Source organism: Elgaria multicarinata, chromosome 1 (assembly GCF_023053635.1).
Source record: "Elgaria multicarinata webbii isolate HBS135686 ecotype San Diego chromosome 1, rElgMul1.1.pri, whole genome shotgun sequence".
Taxonomy (NCBI): domain Eukaryota; kingdom Metazoa; phylum Chordata; class Lepidosauria; order Squamata; family Anguidae; genus Elgaria; species Elgaria multicarinata.
Window position 1 is genome coordinate 190,209,119 of NC_086171.1, and position 20,551 is coordinate 190,229,669.

Genomic DNA, 20,551 nt, shown 5'->3' on the forward strand with positions numbered 1-20,551 from the left:
TTAAGGAAAAGGTAAACCTTGATCTATTGGTATACCTCTGGGTGAATAGATTGGCAAGCATGGGGCTGTTCAGATGACACGCTAAGCCATAGGCCGCTAACCCCAAAGGTTTAGTGAGTGTGTTTAAACCATTGTTATGTAGCCACCATGATTAGGAATGGTTCAGATGACACACTAAGCCATAATGTTTAGCTCAAAATGCTTAACCTCCGTGGCTTAACGTGTCATCTGAACAGGGTCGGTATCTGTCTCCCAATGGTTTAGCAAGAGCAGCCAAAGTGATTCCTCAATTTTCACTCTCATTCACTATGCTTCATCAGCTTAACCCGACCCCAATACATTCAAAGATAACACCTTTTAAAAATGCCAAAATTAGGAATGAGAAAGTGTCAACAATACCAAGGCTTGAGCATCTTATGAACTGACACAAATACAAGGAGGAAAGGAGTTCCAAAAAGGGAAGCAACCATTCCAAATGCTTCTCAACATGTGCTGAGCAAATTTGGTGTACACATGGAATACTAAAAAAGATGTCCCCATTTGATCTGAGAATCAGTTATGAGAGCCAGCATTCTGATTTACCACTTGCATAGCTCGTTCATTATTTAGATTCTTGCCCCTAATCCCAGAAAGATTTAAAAACAAAATACTTTATCCTTTCTAATTCAGCTGAACTTCAGATAGCTGGGTTAAAAAACACTGTGGCCTCCTTTCAGTGCACCCTTTATAACTGGCTAAATAAATGTATCAAATTCACACGTGCTTGGACAACAGGGAACATAAGAACTAGATCCAATTCTGATGGTGAAAACAATGCTGCTTTGAAGCCCATAAAGATCAGGCAGTTCGTTAACCAGTGCATCTTCCTGTTCCCTCATTGGGAGCAGCTGAGAAATCAAGAGGAGCATGACTAAGAGGGAATCAGGTAGAATATATAGGCAAAATAAAACTATTTGCTAGGCTGAATAGTACATTTTATGGTTTAAATGGAAAGAATTTTTTTTTTTTGGAATTTGCATGGACCGTGTTCAGAGTAGGGCAACGAGGATGATCATGGGTCTGGAAACAAAGCCCTATGAGGAGAGAGTGAAAGAACTGGCCATGTTTAGTCCGGAGACGGGAAGGTTGAGGGGTGACATAATAGCACTTTTCAGATACTTGAAAAGTTGTCACACAGAGGAGGGCCAGGATCTCTTCTCAATCATCCCAGAGTGCAAGACATGGAATAATGGGCTCAGATTCCAGCTGGACATCAGGAAAAACTTTGACTGTTAAAGCAGTACAACAATGGAACCAATTACCTAGGGAGGTCGTGGGCTCTCCCATGCTAGAGGCATTCAAGAGGCAGCTGGACAGCCATCTTTCAGGTATTCTTAAGGGTGGATTCCTGCATTGAGCAAGGGGTTGGACCCTTATAGGCCCCTTCCAATGCTACTATTCTATGATTCTGTGATTGTACTGTGCTTTGTTCAGCTGCATATGTATTTGTATTAACATCCAGATTCTATTGCTACCTTGTCTGCTAAAAGACAAAGCTAAAGCCAGCAGCTTAGATTGCGCCAATCGACTTTAGAAATGAAGCGATGTTGATATAACTCAAGAAGTCTTCAAACAAGAGTTTAGGGAAATATCAAACAACTTAATTCAGAACTTTAGACACTCAGGTAGCATCTGTTGGATTCCTCAACCATCAGCAAATGGTCAATGATTGAAGGTGGTACAATATTCCCCTCCCTCAGGGCATTACGTGTGAAGTTCACAATGGGTATCTTTCTTTCAGTGACGGTATCTCACACTTCATGTCTTGCACCAACTAGAAGACCCATGCAAACTTGCTTTCTTATTCTGGATCTTCATTCTGATGCGCGCGCACACACAAACACAATCTTAAGTGACATTTGCACACTCTCCAAAGCTGCAAACACACATATATCCCAAGAACAGGTTCCATTAAACTCAATGGCACCTACTTCAGAGTATACACACATCCAAATGGCTAGCACAATTTGGATCTTAAAATGCATGTTTAAAAAAAATGTTACATATCCCATAAAATGGAAAAGATGCCTTTATAGTGGAAACAATGGGGAAGGGTCATCGCTCTGTGTCGAAGCGCATGGTGTCACATGCAAAACGAACCCAGGTTCAATCCCTGGTACGTCCAGATAGGGTTAGGAAAACTTCTTGCCAGACTGTGGAATGGCCTGCCGGAGGAGATTCATCAACTTAACAGTCTTTTAGCATTTAAGAAAACTATAAAGACTGGTCTCTTCCGGAAGGCCTATCCAGTGGAATTTTGGGATGCTTTTAGGATGTTTTTTTAGGAAGTTTTAACAATGTATACTACGTTTTTAATCAGTATTTTATGTATTTTATACTTTTTGTTGTTCCCTGCCTCGATCAGGATGGAGAGGCAGGTTAGAATTATTATTATTGTTGTTGTTGCCTGAAATTCTGGGAAGCTTCTGCCACTCAGTAGGCAACACTGAGCTAGATAAACCAATGTTCTGACTCAGCCGAAGGCCGCTTCCCATGTTCCCTAAATGCCAATTCTTATGGTTGTGTTTGAGGAACACCTGGTGGTTGGAAGGAGACATTGCACACAGCTGGAAAGAGAACCAGTGCTCATCCCAGCACCATTTCTGAGTAGCAACAATGAGAAAATAGTAAATATTACCTAGTAGGAAATATTCTTGACTCTCAAGCATCACACATTAGTCCTTGGACATTCCACTTTTGATGCATCATTCCACTTTTGGTCTAGCTATTTTTCTGCCTAACCACATCTCCCTCTCCTCCCCTTCCTTTTTAAAGGTATTTAAACTAAAGTGTGTTTTGTACTCATGCTCTGATCTACAGCAACTGCTGAAACAAGGACTCAGCAGTAGCAAGTAAGAAAGGTGACATTAAGAGCAACAGTAAGCAACATAGCTTGAACTTAAGTCAACCTAAGGAAGGTATTAAGGGGTCAAGAGGCTACCAGCCTTCCTCAACCCGGTGCCTTCCAGTTGTGACCAGTTACATGCTGGGAGTTGTAGTCCAACACATCTGGAGTTCACCAGGTTGGGGAAGGTTGAACTATACTGTTACTTCTACAACTGGGTTTAAGCTTCCAGTTGCCTTGACTAATGGTCTAATTCTATGACCCTGTTCAGACGACACACTAAGCCATGGTAGTTAAGCTTTTTGAACTAAACATTATGGCTTAGAGTGTCATGTGAACCATTCCTAACCATGGTGGCTACATAGCCACAGTTTAAACACACTCACTAACCATTTGCTGCAAAAGGCTGAGCAGCCTAACCATGGCTTAACGTGTTGTCTGAACAGCCCATATAGCAACACTGTGCGTTTTCCCCTCATTACCTATCCATCCTACGGACACCTTCCACCCTACCTCTGTGGTAATGTTTCACTTGTAGCCTGGTTACCTAGTTTATCAAACGCAGAGAAGAAGGTAAGCATACTGGCCCAAGTTAGGGAGCATGTCTTCAAGTTACACAGCAAATAAACTCAAGCTAGGAAGTATAACTTCAAGTTACAAAGCAAACTCAATACAGCCTTCTCCTTCTCCCATCACAGGACCAATTGGCACCAGTTCAATTCATACAACATACTTCCTCTTCCGTTTCATAGGCCACGTTTGCAGACCTTTGGGTTCACATTGCCCAATTGCTCCTGTTGCAAACGGAAGTAGCTAAACAAATCATAGACCTTCCATCTGCGGTTTATCATGACATGTGAGCAAGGAACGCTGGCTGGTCTCTCCCCAGACAAGTCAGAGCGATAAACTAAGAACAAACTTTATGACTCTGGCTTGTCTGGTGAGAGACAAGCCGGAGGTCCCGATTTGCACACACAGCAAACAAACCATGGATGGAATATCTGCTGTTTGTTAGTTGCTCCCACTTGCAGAAGGAGCCAAGTACAAGCGATCAAGCAGTGTGCACTGGTGCGCTGCTTCAATCAGAATAAGCCAGAATTCGCTGGTGGAAAAAAATGAAAACAGGTTGGCCGATAAAGTGGAGTAGTTCTAGTTCAGCAAGGCCAAGTGACAGGGAACAAAAGTACAGTCACAGAACAGTTTTATTTCCAGTGCCTCTCTACAGAACATAAAAGTTACCCTTATAAGAGCAGACTTTTCCCCCTCGGCATTTTGCATTTGCAGTCTCAAGATCAGTGATTGTGCCTGCCTGCCACCACTAACGACAACAACATCAGTGGCTCTTTTGGCTGTGAAGGAGCTAAAGGGCAAAATATCTTGCTTAGCCCAACTGCCTCTCACAGATTTGCCTCTGTAAGTCCTGGCTCTAGAGTTTCTCAAGCCCCAAGAAGTGTCTGAGCCAACTGCCCTCAAAGAAGTGGGACGCCTCTCATTTTACGGATTATGTTCGCCAGTCGCTTGGCTAGGCCTCCCTTCTTGGGTTCTTCCACATGGAAGGTTCTGGTCAGCAGATTGTAGAAGGACCCATAGCACACGGCTACCACAGTGCAGGTCAGGCAGATGACATTATACGGCATACTGAAGTCTGGGGTGGGCAGGTTCACCAGCAGCGGCTCTGTGTAGAGGCGCACAAAGTAGCTGGAGCCATCCATGGAAGGAAACCTGGGAGGGTAGGAAAGGAAGAAGATCAGCAATGGCCTTAGATTCAGATGCTGATGTGGTACATGTGATGGGCTTGGGGGTGAGGTCCCTTTAAGACTACTGACAAAGTTGGTCTCTGGGCAGATCTGGGACCGGGATGTCAAGGACCTTGAGTAATCATTGTGTCGAATCATCCTACTCTGCACCTGGCTGATATTCCCCTGTTGTACGTGCAACTGTGCCAATAAAAGATCAAGGCTGAGCCAGTTGCGGGGCTTCCTTGCAGCAGTGTGGATTCTGGTAACACAGGCTGAGAGGGAATGTTTTTCTGTCTGAGGCTACAGTCCACAGAGGTAGAGTTTGTGTAAAAGTTAGTTTAAGGGCTGGATGTCTTGGGAAAGGAGTGGCTGCTTGTTCAGCGGGGGGGGGGTGAGGGTTGAGTGTGTGAGTGTGGCGAGGGTGTTGTGTTTGTCCTTCCTGCCTTTCTTGTTTTTGAGCTGTGTCTTTTCCCCCTATGTGTTGTCCTGGCCCTGGGATGTGGGAACCCTACCAGACCTTGTGTGTGCAATTAATAAACTGTTTTGAACCCTACTGTGGTGTGGTTATTTCTGGCGAGTCAGACTCAGCCTAGACCGGGGGCGCAGGTGACTGGCTCCTTGACAGTACACAGCCCTTGCACACAGCGCTAGTGTTTCAGATTGCACATCTGGAGATAGGGCAAGGGAATAGGAGCATCATTTCTTTGATAAACAGTTTCAAATTAAAACTCAAATTGAATTTTCACGTGGATGCTTTCGATACACAAGTGTTTTTATCACACGTACACTGTAAAGTCAGATCTTTAGATTCAGAGGGAACCTTTTTATACCCTTCCCAACTAGATATATTGGACTCCAGTGTCATGTATAGCCCTACTGCTCCTGTATTGGGAGTAGGTGATGCAGGTAATCAAACAGAAACAGATTCAGACTCAGAAGACGCCGAGCCAGTGGGGGAGGAAGTTCACATGGGAGAGGCTTCAGCTAGAAATCTGCCCCCTCCAGAGTCTATCTCTTCAAGGCCAAATTCTATGCCTTCAGGGGACAAGGAGCCAACTTCTGGGGGGTGAGCATTCAGAAACCTTACAAGATGCTAGGAATCGCCAGAAACTAAAATGTTCAGCAAGGTTAGCGGCAAAGAGACAGGCGGACAGATTGCACGAGAAATCGCCCACACATCAACCACCTTGAAGTTATAGATATTTGAAAAGCCTTTTCTTTTCTTTGAACGGACAATTGTCTTGCTTAGTTTGCATAGTTTTTGCCTAAGGGGGAGTTTCACAGAAGATGCCTAGTTTGTATTACAGAAGTGTTTACTGCTTGCAATAAAGCTTTGTGAACTGCCTAGCCCTTTGCCTCATTCGTCTCCCAGAGAGAGCTGGAGCTGCTATAGTACATGACATCCAGATATGTTGGACTACACTTCCTCATCTCTTGAAAGTGCTCCATTATGTTACAGCCATGGGCACCGTACTTTCTGGGCGCAACACCACCATTTCCTATCCATGTGAAGACATTCCACTGTGATTCTGGTTGAGAACAATCTCAGCTCCAGGAGCAGGAGACCACAGCTCAAGCGGTGGAGAGCATGCGCTTTGCATGTTGAAGGTCGCCAGGGTTCACTGCCTGGCATCTCCAGTTAAAAGGATCAGGTAGCAGGGAATGGGGAAAGACCTCAACCTGAGACCCTGAACAGCTGCTGCCTGTCAGAGCAGATATTACTAGAGTAGATGGTCAAATATTCCATCCTGATTTGAGGCAGTTTCCTGCTTTCAGCAGAACTGCAAGAGTCAGTGGCACCAATTCCACATGAGTCATTTCCATCCTCCACCACAAGCAGATACCTCCAGTAGCAGAAGCCATATGCATACAACTCCCCTGTTATAACAGCTCCACTGGCTTCTAGTCTGTTTCCAGGCACAATTCAATGTGCTGACCATGACCTATAAAGCCCTATGTGGCTCAGGTCCAGGTTATTTGAAAGACTATATCCTTCCTTATGAGCCTGACCATGCCTTGAGATCTTCAGGGGAGATCCTTCTCTCGGTCTCACCACCATCACAAGCACGCCAGGTGGGAACGCGGGAAAGGGCCTTCTTGGTGGCTGCTCCAAGGCCCTGGAACTCCCCTTCCCAGACAGGCTAGACTGGCTCCCTCCTTGCTATGTTTCCGGAGGCAGGCAAAAACTTCTTTGTTCTGGCAGGCCTTTGGGGAAGAGTCTGGCCCTCTGTTTATGCATTAGATTTTTTTTTTAAATCGTCATTTGTATTTTAAGTGTTTTAATATTACAGCGGGTTTAATTATATTTTTACCTTTTTAATATTTGTTTCTGTTTTAATTGTATATGTTTTAATTTTGTAAAGCTGTCTGGAGTCCAGACTGACAAGATTGAGTCCAGGTGCTGGACCAGATTGACCCTTGGCTCTTATTATGTTCAATGCACTTACAGTAGGGGTGGGGAACCTCAGGCCCGAGGGCCAAATCTGGCCCTCCTGGAGTCCTCATAAGGCCCCGCCCCCTTCTCCAGCTCCACCCCTTTTCCCCAACTATTTGCCAATCGTTTAGTGGTTTCTCGGCTTCTGCAGCTTCTTCCCCAATTCTAAAAGGTTGAAATGCCTCTCCCAAGGCTTAGTTACTGGCAGTAAGGGCTGTAAGCTAACAACATGCTGGTATTTTGGCTCTACGCCTTTTGCCCTTGGCCCCACCCACCACCGAAATGCAGCCCCTGAGACCGTCTCCAGAACTGAATCAGGCAGAAAGAGGTGCAGCACCCCCTGACTTACAGCGACGCAAAGAGGGGGCTTAGATCTTCCTCTTCCTCTTTCATTGCAATGACGCTCGGGACCAGGGCACTCAGGACAGATGGGCTACAGACCAGAAACAACAACAAAGGACGGGGGAAGCGAAGATGGAAATATTATATAAGCTTTAGCCCCTCTGGGGAAATAAGCAAGGCAGCCTGTCTCAAGGCAGGCAAGCCCAGATGATGTCTTTGGCCTCCTGGAGCCCCTTACCTCACATAAAAGCCGTGGTTGGGGTCAGGAGTGTATTCTGTCCACTTCAGCAAGGCTCTCTCAAACTGGATGGTGATCTTTGTGACAGAGTTTGCTGGCAGCTGAATCAGCATCTCCAGGAGATGGGGCCGCTGTCGGTCCTGAGCGGGCTGATAGTGGATATAACCTAGCGCCAGAGACATGCAGTCATCACACAACGCTTTGTCGAATAAAATAAACAAGGGCCTTCCTCGATGCTCCCATTATGCCTTGAGGGACGTGCTTTACTTTGGCCTGAGTGACCTCCCCAGAACCCCACCCCCACCCCTGTAGTGGCTTTATGGGGAGGAGAAAGAACGTAGATCACAAGAAGGTATTTCTCCAAAGGCTCCTATATCTCCCCGTTTGGAAGACAAATACTTGTGGATTCAGATTCATTAGGAAACAAACGAAGGCGGCCAACCTAGACCCGCTGACCTGAGAGCAAGAATAATTGAACTCGATGGAACTTCTCAATAGAGGTCTACAGGATCGCAGACCATGGCTGCAATCCTACGTGCAGCTACTCAGAAATACTTCCCGCTGATAAAGTGGGGCTTTCTCCTGAATAACGATGTCAGGCACTGCATTCCAGTAGACAGAGGTTTGGATCCAGATTTAAGTTGCAATCCTATGCATGTTTAGACAGAAAAGTAGTCCTACAAATCTCAGCATGGCTGGCTGGGGAATGCTGGCAGTTGTAGGATTTTTTTCTGTCTAACCACTCGTAGGATCACACCCGTAGTCATGCTTTGAGAAAGCCCACTGAAAACAATGGGAGTTGAATTAGTCATGACTGACTGTCTTGCCCCATTGATTTCACTTGGTGTACTCTAAGCATGATCGAGTGTAGATCCAACCCAAAGTATCAGGATCGGTTTGAAATTTCTGTTCACACAAGGACTCGCTAAGCAGCCTTGGGTAAAATCAACATCCCCCAGCTTCAATTCTCATTCTTAAAATAGGTAGCACTAGTGAGCTTCCTCGGTGACACATTGCGAGGAGTAATTAGAAGGGCCATCAAGCACGTGGGCATGAAAAAAGAAACAGAAATGTTGGCAACACACTCCCGAAAGCATCTTTCAGTGTGCCGAGTCCTTTACAGTTCCCAATGTGCTGAGACCTTTACAGTTTCCATGCCTCCAGCTAGTTACACAGCTGAGTAAAACTGCTCAGCCAGGCAATCCTTTGCACACACACACACACTGTAAGACTGAATAACCTCAGGCCCCATAGTTTGAGGAGTAGGCTGGCCCGACGCTTTTTCCCGGCCTTATAAACTATGGCTTATTTTTTTTTAAAAAAAAAAAAAATTATTTATTTATAGCATTTATACACCGTTCCACACCTAAACAGATTCCAAAGAGGTGAACAATAAAAGACAAAATGATAAAAAGACAAAAGAAATAAAACACCATATTAAAAATTGTTACTTGTACCGATAAAAACCCTGGCTGGGCAGTCATGGAAGGCTGTTTTCAGGAGGCGCAGGAAACAACAGTGTTGCCTGACCTCCAGGGGCAGCGAGTTTCATAGAAAGGGGGCCATGAAGAACCACCAGGTTTAATACCAGCCTTTGGCAACCTGGTGTACTCCAGATGTGGTGGACTACAACTCCCATCTTCCCCAGCTAGCAAGACTGTGGGTGACGCAGTTCAACACATCTCAGGGGCCTCAGGTTGGGGAAGGCTGGAGCATACCAAGACATGTTATTTATACCATTTCCTCCCACAGGGCAAAGCCCTTTCCCTTCTGACCAGGACGGGGAGACGCTCTATCTTACTTGGCTTGTTCTCCTTTCCCTTCGTGATAATGGTCAACGTGTGAATGTAGAGACGTAGATACCAGGGCACAGTCTCCAGCAGTAGCACAGGGAAAGCCCGGTAGGGGTGTGCGTTATAGACCAGGGTGCTGATTTCTCCTGTCTGAAGGCCATAGCCGCTTACGTAGCGCTGAGCATGGAGCACAGGCACCGTCAGCTCCACTGCAGGATGGAATTTAAACCGGGGTTAGGACTCAGACTTCAGCAGAAGCGCCAAAACGCAGGGCCCTTCCAGCACCTGGCAGAGAGTTTGGGGACGGAGGAACATTTCCAGTAAACCCCTCCCCCCCACATGAGAATTGAAGGCGGAAGCTCCAGATCTTCCTCTACAGAAGAGGTGTTGAATGTCAGGCTCCCATCCCGGCCTTCCAGGGGTCTCCTCGGATGACCACATCCCCTTCCCTGGTCACGCGCCCTTTCCTCTGACTGCCAATCATTTGGGGGCTTTTCCCATGTCTTTCCCACTCCATTCTAAATGTTGAAATGCCTCTCCCATGGCTTAGTCACGGGCAGTAAAAACTTTAAGATAAAATATGCTGGTATTTTTTGCCCCCACAACTTTTTGCCTTTGTCCCCACTGGAAGACCCCAAAAGCCTCTCTGAAAACGAATTCACCCTTGGGCTGAAAGAGGATCGAGATCCCTGCTGTGCAGGAAAAGGAAGGTCCCTCGGGATCCCCATCTGCACCGGATCGTCCCTCTCTCCATTCTCCAAATAGCTATTGTCCCATAGTCTCGTGTTGTAAGCAAGGCACCACTCGCTCACTTGCTACGAGGGACTATGGGATCGTAACTACTGGCTAGAGTCTTCCAAGCAGGCAGTAGGCAACCTGGTGCCCTCCTGATGTTTTGGACTACAATTATTATTATTATTATTATTATGTATTTATATAGCACCAACAATGTACTTGGTGCTGTACAAAATATACAAATAAAACAAAATATACAAATAATACAACTCCCATAAAGTCCCAGGCTTACTGGCTATGCTGGCTGGGGTGGATGGGAATTGTAGTCCAAAACATCAGGAGGGCACCAGGTTGCCTACTGCCCAATACAGACATTCTAGGCAACTTGTCTAGCTAATAGCTACTGTCCACTACTCTCTTGTAGCAAGTAAACAAATGGTGCCCGATTTGGACATTCCAGCAAACTTTTCTGTTTGGAAGGACAGTAATAGCAATCCTGAATCCTCAAACTGCCCATGCTGCCTCTTCAGTGCAGCTCCTTCCAGATTTCCATCACAATCAGATTTAAAATGGACCAAAATACCATTGGGATCATTTGAGCTCTGAATTGCTAGGACACTTTTAGCAGTAGTCTAAGAGAGAAAAGAATAGCTAAGTACAAACTGTTATAGAAAAGGTAAGGGGAGATATGATAGGGGTGTACAAAATTATGCAAGCGGATAGGGAGACATTTTTCTCCCCCTCTCATAATACTAGAAGGCAGTGGGGTCATCCCATGAAGCTGGGAGGTTCAAGGCCAGATAAAAGGAAGGACTTCTTCACACAGTGTATAGAAACTATGGAATTCACTTCCACGACATGTCGTGATGACCACCAATTTAGATGGCTTTAAAAGGGAGTGAAATAAATTGCTGGAGGAGAAGGATATCAATCACTACTAACCCTGATGGCTATATGCCACCTTCAGTATCAGAGGCTGTATGCGCATATATGCCACTTGCTGGGGTACATGGGTGGGAGGGAGCTGTTACACTCATGTTCTGCTTGTGGGTTTCCTGTGGGCCGCTGGTTGGCCACTGTGTGAACAGAAGGCAGGACTAGATGGACCCTTGGTCTAATCCAACAGGGCTCTTCTTATGTTCTTAACAAACTCAAAATGCACAACCCAATTGTATCCCATTCAACTGGTGCCCATTTGCAACTGGTTGGAGAGAGGATGACAGCATTAGAGGCAGGAAAGCCACTCACAGCTATCCTGAGGCCGCTTCCATTTTAATTGCAAGTTGAGGCTGCGAGACCCATTGAAGAGGGCTGGGTTCAGGAGGTCATAGACTGCATACGTTCGTCTGTCTCCTTGGACTGACGCTTCATGTACTGACAAGGGAGGTGGGGAAACATCGAGTAATTCTTTCTCCTGAAAATAGAAGCAAACTCATTGTCCGTCACCAGAAAGACTGCCAGTCTCATAAACAGGCCACCTACACAGTAATCATGAACACCTAAGCCAATGTATGGCAACCTAGCACCTTCAGATGTATTGTACTACAACTGGGACCATCAGTCCCAGCTAGTTTGGCCAATGATCAGGGATCATAGGGCTTGGAGTCTAAAAAATCTGGAGGTCACCAGTTACCTACCCTAAACAAACATCTTTCTCCATGGCCAGGTTTGGACAATCGCAATGGGGGGAGGTACCATCATGGTTCCTGCCCCTGCCCAAAGGTGCTGGAACGGTACTTTGTGTGCTGCAGCAGTACTGGAGACATGGAGGACCTCATCAGCTGTAGACTTCTGACTAAATCCCCTCCTTACCCATAATACCTGTTCAGCTCAGTTTCACCTGCAGCCTCCATCAGGGATCTTTCACCCATGCAGAGCTCAGAGCAGACCCTATGACAGAAGACAGCTACACTGTGGAAACCATTATCGGGGTCCCCAACTTTTTTGAGTCAATGTGCACATTTGGAATGTTGAGTGTCATGTTGAGTTTCACAAAATGGCAGCCAAGAGGATGGGGCAACTTGCCCAAAAATCTAAGCACAAGGCAGGGGTGGGGACTGAAGACCAAAACATGAACACACTATTTTAAATCCAAACACGGATGGTGCTGCAGGGCAGCCCTTTGCTTTGCAGCCTCTCAGCCTCCCTCTTGTTGTTTTTTTAAATTAATTATTTAAAGTCTTAATAAAATAAAAATCAGGAGAGTTAGGCAGAGGTGCCTGTGGGTACACTGGTGCCCAGGGGAACCATGCTGGAGATTTCAGCTAAAGATGCTGAAGTCTTTAGCATCTGCCGAAGCCCCTGCCAAAGGAAGTGAGGCAGGTGGCTACCAGGAGGAGGGCCTTCTCTGCTGTGGCACCCTGGCTGTGGAATGAGCTCCCTCAGGAGGTTCGCTTGGCACTTACATTATATGCTTTTAGACACCAGGTGAAGACCTTTTTATTCTCCCAGCAACACCCAACTTGGTGTTTTAAATTTGTAATTTTGCATTGCTGCTGTTTTTATCTGGTTGCGCTTTTATCTGGTTGAGCTTTTATATTGTATTTTATATTATGGTTTTATACTGTTGTTTTATACTTTGAATGGTTTTAATTTCTGTGAACCGCCCAGAGAGCTCCGGCTATTGGGTGGTATAGAAATTTAATCAATCAATCAATCAATCAATCAATAAAATAAACCTCAAGAGAATCTGTGCCTGGGCACCCTGACATGGCATGGATGTTCTAGCCCTATTAAAAGATGGTTGAAAAGGAAAAGGTTACCTGGCCTTTACTGGAAATGTCAACGTAGACCTTGCTTTGAGATGCCAGAGGACACGCTTCAGTAAGAGTGCGAGAGAAAATCTTAAAGAGGGACCAATCTGGTGGGAGATTGACAGAACGGTCAGTCAAGAGATGGGTAAGGAGCGGTAACCGTATACATGGAGTGGCCATATGCCATTTGAGTTACCTTTCTTTCCGTGGCCAGTGGCAAAAGTATCGAAGACGACGGTAAGGGTCTGTCGGAGTTCCCATGACACGCTCAGGCAAGAGGCATCCTGAGGCAGAAGGCCAAAAGGAGAGAAGAAAACCATATACTGTACATCTTAAACCGCAATATATTAAAAACAAAGATAAAAACTACAGCAATTTCAATAGTTCATTACCATCTTCCAAATCCCGGCTGAGAATAATATGGTGGAGAACATGGAAAAACTAAACATAATGTGTGAATAATTTCCATCCTGGTTTTCTACGTCAACAAGAAAAATTCAAACCACATTTTAAAAGAAAAGAAAAGCATCCGGTAGGTACTGACTTTTATGGCAGTGAGGCCATTTTGTGCCACACACGGGCCTTGTTGCAAATGCAAGAGAATTCTGTGGTCGGCAACTTGTTTCCAATAATTTACACAGTCTTAAAAAGAGTATAGCCAGGCAATAGAGCTGAGGAACCTGAACAAAACTTGCAGATCAAAATCATCACCCAGAATTGAAGCAATGTCTGGAGCAGGGTATATAGAAAGGCCTGCTGTACGCTTCAAAATCGTGGACACGTTAGCAAGACGTGCGTTTAATTGCATTTAACAGCATTTAACAACATATGCGGAGTTTGTTTGTTTTGAACGGACCCCAGAATAGCTGTTTTTATAAGAATATTGCGTTTTTATGCTTTTTATGTTTTTAAACTTCATATATTTGTTTTAATGTTTACTGTTTTTAACTTTTGTAAACCTATTCTGGAGGTGACAGACTTGACCTTGGGGGAGCTAGGGGTGGCAATGGCCGACAGAAAGCTCTGGCGTGGGCTGGTCCATGAAGTCACGAAGAGTCGGAAGCGACTGAACGAATAAACAACAACAGCAAACCGCCCAGAGAGCTTCGGCTATGGGGCAGTATATAAAAGTAATAAATAGATAAATAAATAAATAAATAAATAAATAAATAAATAAATGGCAAGGGGGAATGCGAAGGCATGCACATGAAATAGGACCTCTTGCCGCAACAGATAGCGATACGCAAGGACTCCACAGCCAATCCCCAACTGAGCCTGAACAGTTTTCTTGCTTCAGATCTTAAGTGACCACAATCCAAGAACTGTTGTTAACTCAAGTAGCTCCTGCTACTGGTTCTTCAGTCTGGACTTAAAGACGGGGGTCAAGTCACCTGACGGTATTTTTGCATGCTTGAAAGCAAGGTGGACTGCCATCCTGGGAACTTGGTCAGCCAGTTCATCACCCCCAATGTCTACGTGTCCAGGTATCCAACAAAATGCAATGGGCACCACTCACGAATGGACACATCTACGGATAATTGGCCTGCTTTTGCTGAAGCTCATTTATAATGCACCTTTCTCAGAATGTTATAGCCAACTGATATTTATGTTTTTAAGGTGCGCATTTATATCTTAACTATTTTTACTTCTTTTTTAAATGATCTGTTTGGTTACAATAAAAAAATAATATTTTTAAAAATACAACCCATAACAGCAGCAGCTAGACAGCGAGGTGCATTGGGGAAACTGTCCCCAGCTCGTCTAACCGAACGACAGACCAAGCACACAGCTGGACTCACCCTGCAGATAGGACGGATATGCACAGCCTGAGAGTGATAACTGCTGTGGAACAAGCGTTCAGCCTTCAGCAGGACAGCCAGCCCAGCCTTTGTGGGAAGAGAAAAGAAACAGAAAACATGGCTGAATTTCTGCTCCACAGAACCCCCAGAAACAAGCCCGGGAACTATGCAACTAAGCATAACTGCCTCCCTGCCCCAACTCCAAACTATGAGCTCCGTTTGAGGAGGCAGAATTTCCACAACGAAGCTGCAGATGTCCAAATCTATTTTTCAATCAGATGAAGGAATCCAGAGGCATGGCACCTGTTGCTTCAAAACTGTGCCTTTGCAACCCTCACCCTCACCTTTGAGCTACATGGCAACAGCTTCTTCCACGGCGTGAGGTTCTCGGTGCAGACAACTTCACGGGGCAAGACAGCGTATCGTAGGAAACGATGGTCTGTAACTGAGCAAGGGAGGAGAGGGGTTAGAATCCTTACCTTATTGGGCCTGTTCAGACAACACGCGAAGTATAAAGTGTTGGTTATCACCTTTAAAGCCCTACATGGTTTGGGTCCAGGCTACCTGCTGGATCGCCTTCTCCTGTACAACCCGCCCCGCACACTCAGGTCCTCTGGGAAGAACTTCCTTCAGCCAGCCAAAACTAGGCTGACAGGTATTACCCAGAGGACCTTCTCTCCTGCTGCTCCCAGACTGTGGAATGGCCTGCCGGAGGAGATCCATCAACTTAACAGTCTTTTAGCATTTAAGAAAGCTATAAAGATTGATCTCTTCCGGCAGGCCTATCCAGTGGAATTCTAGGATGCTTTTAGTATTTTTTTAGTATGTTTTTTAGGAAGTTTTAACAATGTATACTATGTTTTTAATCAATATTTTATGTATTGTATACTTATTGCTGTTCCCCACCTTGATCAGGATGGAGAGGCGGGTAAGAAATAAATTTATTATTTATTATTAAGCCATGGTTAAGCTGCTGACCCTTTTGCAGCAAATTCTTAGTGAGTGTGTTTAAACCATGATTATGGAGCCACCATGCTTAGGAATGGTTCACACAACATGCTAAGCCATAATGTTTAGCTCAAAACGTTTAACCATCATGGCTTACTGTGTCATCTGAACAGGGTCATTGTGTTGGTAGTGTGTATTTACACTTTTATGCTTGGGTAGATTTTTAAAGATTTGTTGTGGGATTTTTTTGGTACCATTGTAATGTTTTAACTGACTTTGTACAACACCTACAACTTGTTTAATATAAATAATACATACATACAATCTCTTACCATTTGCTAATCCCAGAGGTTTGAAGGAGGCTGTTGGTACAACTGTGTTGGTGGAATCAATGAAGTTCAGAGAGGCACAAAATATCCCAGAGAGGATGTTACTAAGATCATTCCAAGCTTTGTCAACGCTGGACGAAGGAAAACATATCACATGAAATGACATATGAATCATCTGAAACTTAAAACATACATTTTAATAAACCGTTTTCAAACTGCATTTGCCCTTAAGTGTTAAACTGTGTTTGGGGTTGTATACTACACACCACTTCGGGTGCAATTTGGACAGCAAAGAATGCAGTGTATAAAATCTGTAAAAAATAAATAAATGGAAAGCTAGGGCTTCAGTCCAACTTCAGTACCACAGGAGAATCCTACAACAACAATACATTTCATAGCACTAATGTATATATTTATCAGCCTTCCCCAACCTGATGACATCAAAGTGTGTTAGACTACAGCTCCCATCATCCCCAGCTAGCATGGCTACTGGCTAGGGATGGTGGCATTGTAGTCCAATACATCAGGAGAGTGCCAGGTTGGAGAAGGAGGATTTACAAGAACTAGCTTAGCCTTTCCCAACCTGGCACTATGCCTATATACACTAGTTGCTGGGGAACATGGGTGGGAGGGTGCAGGACTCATGTCCTGCTTGTGGGTTTCCCATGGGCAGCTGGTTGGCCACAGTGTGAACAGAGTGCTGGACTAGACAGACTCTTTGTCTGATCCAGCACAGCTCTTATGTTCTTGCCCTCCAGATGTTTTGGACTTCAACTCCCATCAAACCTAGCATCAAGGATGCTGGGGGCTGTAGTCCAAAACATCTGGAGAGCACCAGATTGGGCAAGTCTGCTGTAAAGAATTAGCTCAGAAAAACAGCCATTCCATTAATGATCAGTAAGGCTAGATAATCCTCTCCAGTTCTATCAGATCAGAAAACACTTATTTTACACACACAGGCAGAAGGCCAGAAACACCAGGACTAGGAAGGCCAAATGAGCCACATTCACAGCCTACAAGCATCATCTGGTAGTTAATGGATGATCTCGTCCAGCCTTCCCCAATCAGGCCCCCTCAAAATGTGTTGGACTGCAACTCTCATTATCCCCAGCCATTAGCCATGCTGGCTGGGGATGGTGCGAGTTGCAGACTAACACATCTACAGGTCACCAGATTGGAGGAGACTGATGTACTCTGATTAAAAAGCAACCAGTGAGAAAAGAGGGACGACGGCCACCACTGGCTTAGGTGCCTGGATGCCACAGTGTGCCTTGGCCACCTTTGGCCAGACGGCCACCACTGGCTTAGGTGCCTGGATGCCACAGTGTGCCTTGGCCACCTTTGGCCAGACGGCCACCTTTGGCTTAGGTGCCTGGATGCTGCAGTGTGCCTTGGCCACCTTTGGCCAGACGGCCACCTTTGGCTTAGGTGCCTGGATGCTGCAGTGTGCCTTATTATTATTATTATTATTATTATTTATTTATATAGCACCATCGATGTACATGGTGCTGTACAGATAACACAGTAAATAGCAAGACCCTGCCGCATAGGCTTACAATCTAGTAAAGTTGTAGTAAACAATAAGAAGGGAAAGAGAATGCAAACAGGCACAGGGAAGTGTAAACAGGCACCGGGAAGGGTGAAGCTAACAGTATAGAGTCAGAACAAACTCAAAGTTTAAAAGCTATAGGGAAAAGAAAAGTTTTTAGCTGTGTTTTAAAAGCTGTGATTGAGTTGGTAGTTCTCAGGTGTTCTGGAAGAGCATTCCAGGCATGAGGGGCAGCAGAGGAAAATGGACGAAGCGGCCAAGAAGCTGAGTACAAAAGAGGGGCGACATTAGAATTTCTAAGATGAATGAACAACGTCTTCTAATTTAAACAATGCAATGGTCACCTTCAGGTCCAAGATTTTTGGAAGGCGGTTTGCTCGTGCATTTCCCCCCCAGTTTGTGGAGGGGGGACAAGATAAAAGTGCGCAGCTTTCGCACCCTTGCCCTTGATTGTCAGAGAGCCGATGAACCAAGTCCCAATCCGTTCAGGCACTTACTCAGTGACGGAGTCCTGAAACCAGACCCAGAGCTCAGCGCCAGAGGGAGCCTGCAAGTAAGGCTGGCCCCAGCTCCGTGTCCGCCAGAAGCCCTGAGTGAGGGAGAGGTGCAACTCACGCACCGAATACTTGGAAATGAGCTGTCCCAGGGCTTTGGGGAAGAGCCGGTAATGAGAAACTGGAGGGAGTAGAAAAAGGGAAAAAAGAGGAAGGTAGACCAAAGTTAGAAGAGCTTCCTTCTCTTCCAGCGGCAACCCACTTGCCCCTTACAGCCCCATCCCAGGCTCCAGCTAAGACAACTCCTGCTGCACTCCTCCAAGCCAGTCAGTACTTTACTCTCCAACCTGATTAGGTTATCACCCTCTCCTTCCACTCTGCACTTGCTCCTTTGGCCCAGGTTCACTCTCCTTTTGATACCGCATGCCTTCATTGGTTCTTTCCCAGAGTTCTCCGGGATGGGGGGCTCCCAGTGCTACCAATCCGAAGGCATGGGATGGCTGGTCCATCTCTTCTTTTTTAACGGGTTTTCCGCAGTAAGGAAAGTGGATGTAAGACATGGTGGGAAGTAACAGGAGAGTTACGTTGGAGACGGCAGCTTCTAGATCCTCTGTAAAAATCTATGAGCCAGGCAGGGTGAAAGGCTCGATAAAAGCCTTGTCTGGAAGCAATCCACAATGCTATAAATTTGTACCCGTGGGAGCTGGAGGACACATTCATCCTGGAACTGGTTCACATGTAATGCTAAGCCATAGTTTATTGCTATATTGATGGTTCTGAATGAGCCTAAGAAAAGCATTGGGCTCACACATCTCCTCCCACGTGGTCAAGTTTAGTTTCACTTTTAAAGAATCCGGGATCCCACTTTAGAACAAAAGTTGGTTAGTTTAACTTATCCTTAACTTGTCGTGAAACTTACCAGAGCTTGTTTTAAACCAGGATCCTTGATTTAAACCCAAGCCAGGATTTTTTCAAAGTGAAAACTATATTCTAAAAAACTCCTGGCTGCACAGAAGAGGAGAGGGGAGTGGGTGGGCCCCAACCAACCCTTTGTCTGGCTCACTCAGGCTCATCCCATGAGGCGCTAAACCAGTCTTACCCAACCTGGTGTCCTCCATTTGTTTTGAACCACAACTCCCATCAGCCCCAAGCAGCAGAGGCAATGTCAAGGATGATGGCATGTTTACTAGGAAATAAATCCTATTAATCTCATAGCCTTAAAAGAATGTTATTAAGCATGGCTATCCTAGGTAGTTTGCATAGGAGGATTCACTGGCATCCTGCGTAGCCCTATTGCTTGCAGACACCGTTAGGAAGGTTTACCTGGGAGTAAGACACACTGAACCTAGGAAAAATGCAGAGGGGAAGTGATGCCCAAGATCCCCTATTTTAGCCTTCCACAACCTGGTGCCTGCCAGAGGTAGTGGATTACAATCCCCATCATCCCCAGCCCATAAGGCAATGCAAGAGTTTCAGTCCAACACAACCATGTGGACTGGGGGTGATGGGAGTCGCTGTCCAACACAGCCATGCGAGATGGGAGTTGCAGTCCACACATGTCCATGCGGGCTGTGGATGATGGGCATTGCAGTCTACACATGTCCATGCGGGCTGAGAATTACAGTCCAACACATCTGGAGAGCAGCAGGTTGGGGAAAGCAGCACCAAATTATCCAGTGCAAAGTCCCGCCCACAGGGTCCCCCTTTCCTTAAAAGCCAAACGCCACGCCCCCAATTCAAGGCTGCCGCCCAATGGCCGCGCAGCCCCCAACCCACTGCGACAGGCTCCGCCCCCTTACCGCCCTCCCGCTGCAGGTCGGAATCCCAGCGAGTCCGGAACTGGAAGGTGGCGGCCAGGTCCCCCGATGGGAGGGGGCTGAGCAGGAGCTCCTCTCGCAAGGAATCCCGGCGGGCCTCGGCCGCGCTCTCCACAAGCCCCGGCACCAGGAGCAGGAGCCCGAGCAATGCCTTGGCCCGCTCCATTCTCGTCGCGCCCTACTGAGGCGAAATTCCGCACGCTCTCTGGCTCGCGCTAGCCAATGAGGAATGGGAGACTCTTTACGGTCCCACCTCCCTTCTCCCTGTAGCCAATGGAAGCGTTTCATAAGATTCCGGCAATCACAGAGGTATGAAAAAGAAGAGAGCTATCTCCTCGTTTGGATAGGTACTTCCGGGTTAATAGCGGAGCAGCCATTTTTAAATTCACGCTTGGTCGCATGTGGAAGAATTGCCCATAGAGAAATCATAGGTTTCTCTACGGATTCCTGTGAGCTGCTCTCTTTCCATGCCGATGTCCGCAATGACTCAGCTCACCCAGGGAGTCCTGGTGTGCTGGGAAAAGCCAGGATGCTCTTGACTGACTGCCTTCCCCTCGCTGGCGGTTTTAAAGCCGGTGGTACAGTGGAGGCAGAGCTCACAGATACTCACACAGCGGGCAATTTTTTCTTATAACAAGGACACAGACGTCGTCTGCCACCCCCACCCCCACCCCCACTCCCAGGGTTCCCTGTTCCC

The 20,551-nt window shown here is 46.1% G+C and overlaps 1 protein-coding gene across 1 annotated transcript; it reads right to left on the minus strand.

Annotated features, from left to right (window-relative positions):
• Positions 1–4,037: 4,037 nt before the first annotated feature.
• PIGT (phosphatidylinositol glycan anchor biosynthesis class T) lies at positions 4,038–20,046 on the minus strand. Its single transcript, XM_063145566.1, has 12 exons — positions 19,837–20,046; positions 18,041–18,218; positions 15,998–16,125; positions 15,062–15,162; positions 14,718–14,804; positions 13,115–13,202; positions 12,928–13,025; positions 11,414–11,579; positions 9,439–9,639; positions 7,638–7,803; positions 7,407–7,490; positions 4,038–4,606 (listed from the first exon to the last, which is right to left on the minus strand). Exons 1-12 carry the CDS (start codon positions 20,018–20,020, stop codon positions 4,354–4,356), a joined length of 1,734 nt encoding a protein of 577 aa, XP_063001636.1. The 5' UTR covers positions 20,021–20,046; the 3' UTR covers positions 4,038–4,353.
• Positions 20,047–20,551: the final 505 nt, after the last annotated feature.